Consider the following 12,401-nt stretch of genomic DNA (forward strand, 5'->3'; position numbering starts at 1 on the left):
TTAAAAGCAGAAGAGATAAAAAAGGAAATGTGTGGTTGCCTGCATCATCACTTGGGGGGGTGGGGGGGGGGGGGGGGGGGGGGGGTTCTGACATCCTGTAAACACCTCTTGCTGGAATAATCTGCCAGAAATATCATTTGAGGACAAGCAGGCGTAGAGAGAGAGAGAGAGAGAGGGGGGAAAACTGAGGTGGTGAAATGTCACGCAATGAGAGAAATCCATCTCATTCAAAAGGTGCCTCTTTGTTGAGCAGTAATGGGATGTTCCAGCCCAGTGCCTGTGCGTTTTCCCAGTCCCGGGCTGTCGCTTTAAGACAACGATAGCTTTGTGTCTGATTAATTCAATGTACGGCAACGCGTTAGTGGAGAAACCTTATTAGACAAGCTGCCACACACACAGAGAGAGAGAGAGAGAGACAGACAGACAGACAGAGGAGAGAGGAGAGGACCACTGAAAGCTTTAGAAAACACACCTGAAGTTATTATTAGTAAACCGTGGGTGTTATTAAGATGAAGACATCTTGAGGATGGCTCGTTTGGAATAAAAGTCTGCATCGCCGCGCACGACAGGAGGGGATTTTTTTTTTTCTCCCACCACTAGCTGGAGTAAAAATACATCCGATCACAGGAGGAGGACAGAAGATCGGAAGGCATGTCGTCGGAAAAACACGGTGAGGTGTCTTTTTTTAATTGTCTAACATACGTACATGGCGCATTTTGAAGCCTAATTGGCAGCCTAATTGAGCCACTTCTCATCCAACCCCTTTGAGATGTGTGAATACAGCTTTATGTGTACATCGCTTTTTTTTTTGTAGCGTCTGATACACATCAGGCTGACTACATCTTTTTTTTATCCCATCTGCATTTTTTCCCCTCAGCTCTCCCTCCTTGTCAACGTCTCCATCCGCTATTTATCTGCACAGCGTTGTTTCTGTAGGATGATGCGCCGCTGTGTGGGTGCAGCCTGAGGGAGAGGAGGGGGGGGGGGATCAATATAAGGCCTTAAATTACACAGAGGAGAGTTTACAGTGACATAATCACACTTAATTTGATAATGTTTTTATGTCATGTGGAGTTTTTTTTTCAAGCTTTTATTGTTTTATTGCATAAAATTGGAAAGAATCCCCAACTGGCGACTTTAAAATGTATTATAGGGTTATTGTCATTTTCTTCACTCTGTATGTCTCATTATCATCATTACGCACAGGCCCACATATTGTACATCTTCTCCTCCTGCTTATAGACATTATGTGGGTGTCCTTTGCGCGTGCACGCATCATGAGACTCGCCTTCATGTGCGCGTGTTCAACAGGATTTTTAATAATAACGTCTGGTGCACAATAAGACACATTTCGACTCTCCGGTTTTCTTCTCCGTCCTTCAGGATGTTAAAGCGCCAACTGATGGAGCTCAAACAGCTTTACAGCAGAAAAAATAAATAATAAAGATGATAAATAGTGAAACCTATAAAGTTACCACAGACACTGTAAAGGGCAGGATGTTCAGCACACTGCAGCAGACTGCAGTTTGAGCTGTAAAAACCCTTATATATAGGCTACTGTTCAAATTTGAACCATTTTTACATTTGCGAGAAGAAGAAAAACACCTAAACACTTTTCTTTAAGCCTGAAATTTGATGACTTATTCTAATGTGTCCCAGAATGTATAAAAATGTGAATATGTCAACTTTTTAAAAACATTTTTGTGCAGCTGATGCACATTTTTGTTGTACGTGCGTTATGTTTCCCCCTTTTTTTAACATAGGACCATTATATAGTGTGTAAATGTTAAGAATATGCTCTCTCTGCTCTCTGAAAGCTTCATTAATCACCAGTTTTTCTGTAACTGATCAGGTATTCATGTATGATTTGTGGCAGAGAGACTAATCATACATATACACTGTGACGGGTCAGAATATGAACAGCATGAAAGGGTTAATAAACTCTGTGTGGTCAATTAATCCAGGGATGACCAACAACAATCCAGCAGCTGTTGTAGCTGTAAGGGAACCACTTTCTGATTTTCTGAGAAGGCATCCTTTATAAAGGGGTTATAAGCATTAATTAACGGCTAATTCATGGTTAACAAATCATTTACTAATGCTTTATATATCATTTATAATCCATTAACAAGCATCAGTTTTGGGGTGCCAGGTTGTGAAAAATCCCTCCTTTCTATACCACCATAACATTTGCTTTATCTAATTCTTTAAGAAGACACCTCTGATATTCAACCACTTACTTTCTGGAAAGAGCTGCAGGACATCCAGCTAAAAAATCCATTTATCAACAATTTATAACATTTATAGCTGCAGATTATTTTCATTAATGACTTATTTAATATAACTGCAGACGTGATGAATTAGAAAATGTGAAACACTTAACACTTTTAAGACCTGATGACTTTCCAGAAAGTGGTACCGGTATATTTTTTTAGGGCTGCAACTAACAATTATTATCATTATTGATTAATCTGCTGATTCTTTTCTAGATTAACCGATTGTTTTGTCTATAAAATGTCAGAAAATAGAGAAAAATGGCCATTATACATTCATAAAGCTCAAGACGACGTCTTTAAAGGTCATCATAGGTCAGATTTACAGTCCAAAATCCAAAGAAAGACATTTATCATGTACAGTATGGCAGAAAAAAGCTTCATATTCTCACATCTGAGAAACTGCAACCACAGAATATTTGACATTTGTGCTTTAAAAAATAACTAAAACAATTACTCAATTATCAAAATAGCTCTCTATTCATTTTCTGTCACTCAACTAATCAACTAATCACTGCAGCTTTAATATTTTTATTAGGACGCAGCTATGAATAACACACCAGAATACAATTTCTCTATTGTAATAGTGTTGATATCGTGATACTGTGGCTACTGTACATATCACATGACTCACACTGAGAAGGAGGGATTTTGGCCCATAAATTCAGAGATGCTCAGTAAGCTGTTGAGCATGTTCATGTTTCCTTTCCTTAAAAGGCACTTTGTCTGCAGCTAAATGCTGCCTGTAGTACTCACTGTTCCTCCATCTACTGATAGCTTATAAATCATGTATAAAAACATTTTTGTAGCATTTGTACGAGTCACTCATCACTGACACATTGTCTCCAACTCTGTTCATAATTATGACATTGTTTGTAATTGTTATGATGAGGCCTTTTTTTTATTATTTTAAAGTTGCCATCACTTCACTTCACTACTGATTAGACTGTTAACACAATAACCCTCTGAGGCAAATTTGTCATTTTGGACTATATGAATAAAATTGTCTATATGATAACTACATACTATCGCTACATTAAAATGTGATTATCAGATGGAGTAAAATCCTCATTAATGCTGTTAATTGCACCTGTGATTTTCCTGCTATTACAAGAAAAGTCAGCTCATAGCTGCTACTTAGAGACGAGCAGTAAATCTAATCCAGTTTCATCCCTTTTGGTAAATGTCACCACTTTCAGCTTGACTAGTAAAATCTACAATTGTATGATCATTTTCTAGTTTCAACTAATCACCATTTTAAAAACTATGTATTATAGTATATTGACTGTTGAGATCATGATTCGGAACAAAACTATAAGATTGAAAGTGTTGAAATTCATCAGCAGTGAAATAGTGACGTGTAAACAATTTAATTATAACTATTAATTAATAAATATGAGCAATTATTACATAATGTTTTGCCAAGAAGCAACTGACTAATGAAATGTTTATCTTAAAATATCAAAGCTCTATATGATTCAATTAAAAAACTATTCTACGTTTAAAGAAACATAAATCAGGTATTAGTACATTAATTTAATAAAACAGGAGCTGCAACATATGGAATCACTAATAAAATATATGAATTAGTCAATCATAGATTAATGAGACCTGATAGACTGTAGTGACTAGCAGAATTATGCTTGTGAGTTGCATTTTGCAGATGAACGACTTGTGATTAAATTAACCACAAGACTCCATGCATCCACTCCACTTATCTGGGTCTGGTCCGCTGTGGCAGCAGGTACACTAAGGAAGCTCAGGCCTACCATCATTAAGTTCTTTTTTTAAATGAATGTTGGTGCTTTTCTCTCCTTGTAATGCCTGCTGTAGCACAAAATATAGTTTAAAGTCAGGGTTTTGACCTATCTTTGATCAGGATTGAACTGAAAATCCACCACTTCCTGGTTTCTTGTGTTTTGATAGAAAATAAAGTAAATAGTTGAGATGTCACAGGCATGGGCTCGTAAACGCCAACAGCTCACTCCATGTATTTTGTCTCTCACATTTGCCAAGCTGCTTGTCACATCACCATGACCTTTTAAAGGTGTCCCTTCCACTCGTACTCATTCCTTTCCCTTGTGTCTGTTTCTGGTCCAGCTCCTGCTTGTGACAGGAGATAGGGACTGTTATGTAAAGTCGGTCCCCGAGCACAAGTCGTCATCCGTCATTGCTCAGCTGCTCTGCTCTCTGACTGCCTCCTGCTCTCCTTCTTCAAGTCCTCCAACCTCACCTCCATCTATCTCTATTTCTCTTCCTGCTCTTCTCATCCCTCCTCATGTCCCTGTCAAAACGGATTACTGTAACCTCCTACGAAAGCACGACATCCTATCAGTCATTTTCAAACAAACACAAAGGAAGCAAGAGGTGTTTACCATTTAACGCTCAGACGTCCAAAAAGTGGACAGATGCTTCAGATGAAGCAATCAGATGAAGTTCTTCATGCCACATTTCCAGCTGTTAATAAATATTGTTCTGATGGGAGTGAAAGAGGAACAAGGCTTTTCTTCTTTGGAAGTGAAAATGCCAATCACTTGTCATCATTAGCACACAGACATGACAGGTTGGAAAATATCAGCCTTTTTTCTTTCTGCGTGTCTTTGTGGATGTTATTTGATGTCGTGCTGAGGAGCTGTGGTCTGTGTAATTGTTTTTCTCCTCCCCAAGAGCTGAGATAAGACACGTCGCATTCTACATGCGGACGAACGTGTAACAGTGCTCGAGTTAGATAACATGCCCTCACCCTTACATCTGTCTCTTTTATTGTTCACCCACCATTCTTTCTATTTCTGATTGTTCTCCTACCTGCTTTTTTCTTATCTCTTTCTCTCTCTTTCCCAGGTCTCGATGACTCTGGCCGTCAGACCATGCAGCCTCCTCCGTATCTCCCCGGCCCACAAGACCCCAACGTACCCCAACACCCCAACATGGCTCCCGCGCCGGGCACCCAGCCCAACTATCCTCCGCCACCTCCACCTCCAGGCTCAGAAGGCTACCTCCAAGAGACGCAGTTCCACTGCAGCCCACTGGGACCCCCGGGGGCCCAGCAGGGCTACACAGTCCAGACCCAGGGACCCGGAGGCACCATGCCTCATCCTCCCGTAGGATACCTCCACCCGGGCTACCCGCTTCAGCTGCAGCCCTGCACAGCTTACGTACCCGTCTATCCCATGCCATCGGTGAGTCAGAGACTGCTTTTATAGATTTCACAGGTCTGATATCAGGCTACTGCAGAGTTACACCGATCTCTGCTCAAACGTCTATATATATATTTATTTTCACTTCATATCACAGCTAGCTCTTATATTTTTCCATCCTTAACATTTACAGATTGGATAATCGGAAATTTATTTTATGCCAAATTCTGTTTTTTTTTGTCTACTGAACTATACATTTGTTCAAATGTTAGCATGTTAGCATTATATCACACATTTATCTCACATGCAATTTGGCAGCAGCCACAGCTTTTCTTAACATTTTAGATGAGTATGTATATATATTTTTAAGGAGAGGGTTATTCAAACAGGGGGAAAATGTTTAGAGCAATATTTGAAACAGTTGATTGGGTTTTTATTGATTTAAACACAGATAGATTACAGATACATAAGCACAGAATGTTCACTGAATAGACACATGATGTAATTAGATGATTATGATGTGACTGGTAATTTTGCTACATATATATATACATAATTAATTTCCCTCCCGAGGTGGACCTGTGTTTAGTTGAAACATCAGAAATAAAATTAAAGGGAGCCTTAATTTAGTGTGTGTGTATTCCTTGTATCCCAATTTAATAGATTTTTGTATCCAGCACACGACTACTCAGACTTATTCTTTTATAAGAACATAAATATACAACACAATAGACAATATTTTGTGACTGAGCACCAGGTTCTTTGATTAGTCCAAACACGACTGCATTGCTTCATTTTTATGCAGTTTTCTAGCTGGTGACACTTGGGGGAAAGACTTAATTTGTGCAGCATTTCACAGACAGGACAATTATAAGTGCTTCACATAAGACACTGAAACTAAAACAACTGACATGTACTGTATGACATTTGCATAACATAAAGTATTTTAAACCTGGCAGGTGAAATGGCATCAATAACCTTCATCATTTTAGAATTGATGTCTGTAAGATCAGTGATTCACAACCATGTGTTTGCACATGAACAGATAAAACCATCCACAGCGATACCCAGCTCTAAACTGAAAGTGGTTCAATTATAAATGTGATTGTGAGTCATTAAATGACTGAAAGTGCAACTGTTTTCTCACCATCAAGTGTCCTAATTTTAACACTGAGCTGTGAATAGACTGGTCGACCATGGCTGCTGCCCACTGTACTCTTATCTGTTACTTTTAATAGGATAAACATTGAAAAACCCCAGAAATGTATCATTAATGTTTTCCAAATACTTTATGTTTGTCTAAATTCCAGAGTTACACAAATCTACAGCAGTGAGTGTAGATTTGTAAGTAACACGCTCATCTTGCAGGCCAGCTGCAATCTCACAAATCAATCATCGCTTCAGACATTTCCTGCCACGCTGCTGATGGAGCTTAGACATGCATGACTCTAATACGTGCAACTGTTGCATCAGCACAGAGACTGGTGGCGTGTTTCGTTGAACAGAATGAACACATGCAACTAACTGAAAAAATACCCTTATACACAATAGAGGCAATTTACACAAATACATACAATTTTGAACACTGTTTCATTTGTAGAAGCTTAAAGCATCAATGCACTCTGATATCTCCTCTTAGGTCTTGCAGCTAACAGTAAGATGAAAGATATGAATGCACAGAAGATACAGAACCTGAAGAGTCAGCCATGTCTGAGCTCTGCAGGTGGTTTTTAATAAGGCGAACCCGGCGAAAATTGTCCAGTTGGCTTTGAAGGCTAATCTTCAGAGGCTCTGCACTGTGATTAACTTGCCTCTGATGTCTCGTTCTGCTACCAGCTTGTAAAAAAAAATCCTCTAAATCAATTTGACAGACTGCTGTCAAAAATGCAAATAAAGCCCTTTTCCCTATTGCTCCCTGTCCAGCAGCAGTAATCCGAACAAGCTCTGTGTCCCTCCCTCTGTCGTGCTTTTTGCTGCTGTCCTCTCTTTGCTCGTGTCACCTCGTTTCCCCTGTCTTGAGTGGAAAGTGCGATGTAAGCTGCTCTTCTGTTTTTAAAAAGGTACGTGTGCTTACTCCCTTTCTCCTTCTCTCCTTCTTCTCAGGGTCAGCCCTACATGCCGGCCGGGGGAGGCCACCCAGGCATCCCACCGGGGCAGATTCATCCCATGCAAATGCCGCCCAGCATCACCCTAATGGACCGCCGACCGCCACACGACTACCTGCCCATCGCCGTGCTCACCACCGTCTGCTGCTTCTGGCCTACAGGCATCATTGCGATCATCAAGGCAGTGCAGGTTAATGCGACTTCACAGTATCTTTTTTGATCTTTGGATATCATTAACATAATGTCGCTTTTACCCGGGACTTTGGAGTGTAAATCTATCCTAAAGTCATTTTACTCCCCATTTTTATTCAGTAGAAATTGACTCGCCTTATAGAATGACATCAAAGTTTGTGATAAGAATTTCTAGTATGCATAATAGTAAGATATAGCCCTCTGATTTTATTCATATGAAGATACAAAACTAGTAAAAAGACTGTAACTGTGGAAGATATCCACTTTATTTGACTAAATCAGGCAGGCGAAACCTCATATTATCTTCAGATAAACGTTTAGATACATTTTTGACTGTGGATTTTGTCCGCCATCCCCCATCATCTGGAGGAGATCATGTAATGGTTAATATGAACATTGCTGAATGATAACAGGAAGCAAAATGTTCATTATTACATTTGATTTCAGCAAAGATAAGTCATGTACTTTGTACAGGTTTGAACTGCAGACAAAGTAAAAAACAATTAAACAATGTAATTTCTGTCAATTAAGTGTGAATAGACAGTGCTGAGCTGATATTTTCAATACTTTGAAATTATGCAGAATCAAGAAATATTGTCAACAAGGAGATAGAAACTGCAAATGTCAGTCTTAAGTGCTTTTCTTCAAAAAAGAGCAAAATGCTGCTGCTCTCTTATAGTTTTTATTCTCAGCAACGTCATCCATATGACTTCTGCATAAAAAGGCATGTTTTGCTCTTTTTCATACCCTTTATTGACACTCTTTAACATACAAGTTAAGTTGAGCGTGATGTTAGAAATGTAAAGGCTCAGTCTGGTGGCTCTCATAGCTCATGATGCCTGTTGTTTGCCTCTGTAATGGCAGACCGTGCTGACCAACATGCACCCAACGGACCACATTACGTAACGGCACCATTGTCGGTGCAACAGGATAGAATGGATTTTTTCCTCTGGGCCTGCTCAGCTGGCTTTGAGTTGAGTTGAGCTGACAAGGCATAGACCCACCGGTCTGAGCTGTATATGTTGTTATGGTGTGTTAATGTTGTGTGGAGTGGCCTCTTTCTGCACATCCAGGCCGTGCTGCAGTGAAATCGATCCATTCATGGTGTTTTAGCTGTTAACCAGGATCTCTCCTGCTCCCACTCGTGCATCTTCTTCTTACATAACTTACATCCTGACTTCTCTTCTCTCCCACACACCCGTCCCCTCTCTCTCTCTCTCTCTCTCTCTCTCTCTGTCTCTCTCTCTCTCTCCACATCATTTAGGTGCGTACGGCGATAGCCAGAGGGGACATGGTGACAGCGGAAATAGCCTCCCGTGAGGCACGCAACTTCTCCTTCATCAGCCTGGCTGTTGGCATCGCCTCCATCGTGCTGTGCACCATCCTCACCGTGGTAGTCATCATCGCCTCGCAGCACCACGACGACGACTGGGAGCCATAACTACACGCGGCGTCAGACAGATGGGAAATCACGGCATATATTAGCTAGCTAACTACTCTTGATCGGGCGGAGGAAATAGGAGCACTGATAATGTACTCAAACTGCTACTGCTTGCTGAACACACCGGGTCTGCACGCTGGCCCTCTGTGTACATTTACACACACAGCTGTGAAATAACCTGCTGCCATCAAACACACACCGACGACCAAAAACAACCAATCACAGCTGATGTCCAAATGCCAAATGCAAGCAGCTATCAAATGAGGCCCAGTATTGCTGTTAACACAGCGACCATCTTAATATTTACACTCAGATATGAGCTGCAGGAGGGGTACAAAGCTCCTTGCATTAACAATTCATTTGACACTGATTAATTCATAGTGATGTAGTTAAATGAGAGGATAGGTCACTTTGTGTTTCAGTTTCAAATATTCCAAATGACCAAACAGACCCACGCAGTAGTTGTAATTAGAGGCAACATAATCAAAGAGTTTTTTTAGGATAGTGAAATGCACATTTTAATTATAAAAGTATACGTGTGTTTTCCTCTTTTGAAACTGTGCCATGTTGAAACAGTGTGCTACTATTGATTTACAGAATAGTATTATTGCTGGTGCACTTGCATAAGAGACTGTCAAACTGATTTAAAGTGTTAGAGGGGGGTGATCAATACACATTTAACACACCAAATGGAGACTGACAAAGTGACTGTCTAACATAACCAAACACGAGAGTATTTATTTGAGATTGGTTGTGTCTATCATAACTTATGTATGACATGTTTATTTATTTAAAAAATCTGTTATTTATTAATTTATTCTATATCTACCCATGTACTGACTTTGTCTGCTATGATTTACAGTATATCACTAGTTAACACTTTGAAATTGGCTTAAATTTGATATCTTATGATGATGATATTGCACTTTGTAGTAACCGGATGAGATGACGCAGCTGCTTACATTCATAGTTCTTATAGTGCATGATAAAAATGAATTCGTTTTGAGGCTAATGGGCTTTTAGTGCAAAAATAGCTTATCTCCCAGCTGTTGGTGGGAGAATTTCCTAAAATTTCTAGAAGTGTGTGCTACAGTATTTTTCAAAAATGTTAAACAAGCTCATGTCAAAACAAGAAAATGAGACACTTTAGATGATAAGTATTTGAACTTTGGGTTTAAATAGGTTTGCAAATGTTGTTTTCGCAAGTACTTTAGAAGTGTATTGGGCTATTTTGTGTTGCACATCTCTTAGCTATTTAATCTCAGACACTGTATATGAAACTTTAGCGCAATGTTAGACTTATGAGGCAACATAACCCCTGCATGTCATCCTCAGTTTGTTTCCATTTGTCTTAAATATTGAGGCTAGATGTGCAACTGTGAGCTCCTACAGTATATTTCACTGTTGTTCTACTGTACAACGAGTCAGGGTTTCCTTCAATATGAGTAGGGTTTCCATAATGTAGCGTTGAGCGGGAGCACTGTTGTTTTGTAAGTGGCTGTAACATTAACAGTATGAACTGCAGTTGTGGAAAAACTGAAAATGAATGTTTCAAATAGAAGAGAGAGAGAAAAAAAAAATCAATGCCTATACTGTATTGTAGCACTTTCCTCTCTGTGAAATCTTTCTCCCCTGATCCTCTTTCTCTCTCTTTCTGTCTTTCTCCTGTCCACATGAATAATTGGACCTATCAACATATCTCTTCTGCCCCCCCCCCCCCCCCCCCCTTTCCTCTGTTGGTTCCTATGATGATGCTATTTTTAAAAGAATTATACAGAGATATTAAAAATAATGAAAATTATGTTTATTGAAAATGATCACAAATAGAAAGTATAACTACAGTTTATACTAGTTTATATTATTATTATTATTTTATTACTAATGTATGATATTATGGACATTGAACACATCTGGGCTGGTATTTATCAAACTTTAAGAGCCAATTTAGGAGTAAAAATAAGTTTGATCTGAGTTTAATCTGCCGATTATGAAGCAATTTACTCCTACTCCTGTTCACATGTATGCTCTGAGCAGAAAAAAGCAAACCACATCTGCTGTATCGCCCGTCCCTCAAAAATAATCCTTATTCAGAGAGGTGTTTTTCTGCACAAACACACAGTTTGTGATTGAAGTGAAGTTCATTTTATTTATGTGGAATCTTGATTATTTCTAGAGGCAATCAACATGTGAAATTAACAGTGATCAAATGTATAAATGGGATGGAATAACAGATATTGGAAACCAAACTGGAGCAGCGAAGGAGAATGTAGCTGGAAATAGTTGAAACTACCTTATCCTGAATTATGCTTATTGCTTTATCATGACTAATGATATTTTGTACAATCACTCTAAAACATGTCTCCTAAGATGTGGGCTCGCCTCTCTTTATGTGTGACAGATACATCTGGAGCTTTCTTAAATTTAAAAGCCTTTTTAAGTCAAAAGAATTTTAATAAATAGTTTATTCTTAAAGAAATAGTTTGATATTTTGGGCAATACACGTATTTTCCTCTTGCAGAGAGTTAGATAAGAAGATTGATACTCTCATGTCTGAACACTACAAAGCTAGAGCTAGCGGCCAGTTAGCTTAGCTTAGCATAAAGAGCTTAGTGTAAACAGGGGGAAACAGCTAGCCTGGCTAAATCCACCTATACCAACATCTGTAAATTAAGCTCACTGATCAACACTTTATATATGGTTTGTTTAATCTGTACAAAAACAAAAGTATAAAAATGAGCTGGGAGCACAAATTTTCTCCACAGGTTGCCTGGCAACTGCTCCAGACCAAGAAATAAAATTGGGCTAACACTAAATTGTCTTTTTTTACACTTTGTTTTTTGTACTAATTAAATTAACGAAATGTAACATGGTAATTAGTGATCTTTAGAGGTGCTGGAAGATGTATTTTGTTATCTTTAGACAAAGCCAGGCTGTTTTCCTCTGTTTTCAATCTGTGTGCTAAGCTAACCGGCTACTAGCTGTAGCTTCATCAGCTATTGTACAAACACTAAAGTGGCATCAATCTCATCTAATCTCTAAGAAAGCGAATACAACACTCAAAATAAAACTATTTATTTATGCATTTGTGAGTAGGAGTAAAACTTTGTTATCTCACACTTGAGCTAAGTCCTTTTTAGCAGTTTGATAAATACAGGCCCTGACCTTATTTGAATGGCACGGTAATATTTCAGTGTTAAAAAAGAGTAATTGAAGCACAGTGCTGTTTAGTATTACTGTTGTACAGATGGCTCTG

General features: G+C 39.0%; 1 protein-coding gene across 1 annotated transcript; it reads left to right on the forward strand.

The window, feature by feature from the left end:
• The first annotated feature begins 177 nt into the window (after window positions 1-177).
• prrt1 (proline-rich transmembrane protein 1) lies at window positions 178-10,869 on the forward strand. The gene is made up of 4 exons (XM_042434596.1): window positions 178-670; window positions 5,115-5,452; window positions 7,514-7,705; window positions 8,972-10,869. The coding sequence occupies exons 1-4, from the start codon at window positions 652-654 to the stop codon at window positions 9,146-9,148; spliced, it is 726 nt and encodes a 241-aa protein (XP_042290530.1). The 5' UTR covers window positions 178-651; the 3' UTR covers window positions 9,149-10,869.
• The last annotated feature ends 1,532 nt before the right edge of the window (window positions 10,870-12,401 follow it).

Source organism: Thunnus maccoyii, chromosome 15 (genome assembly GCF_910596095.1).
Source record: "Thunnus maccoyii chromosome 15, fThuMac1.1, whole genome shotgun sequence".
In the NCBI taxonomy this organism is placed as follows: Eukaryota; Metazoa; Chordata; class Actinopteri; order Scombriformes; family Scombridae; genus Thunnus; species Thunnus maccoyii.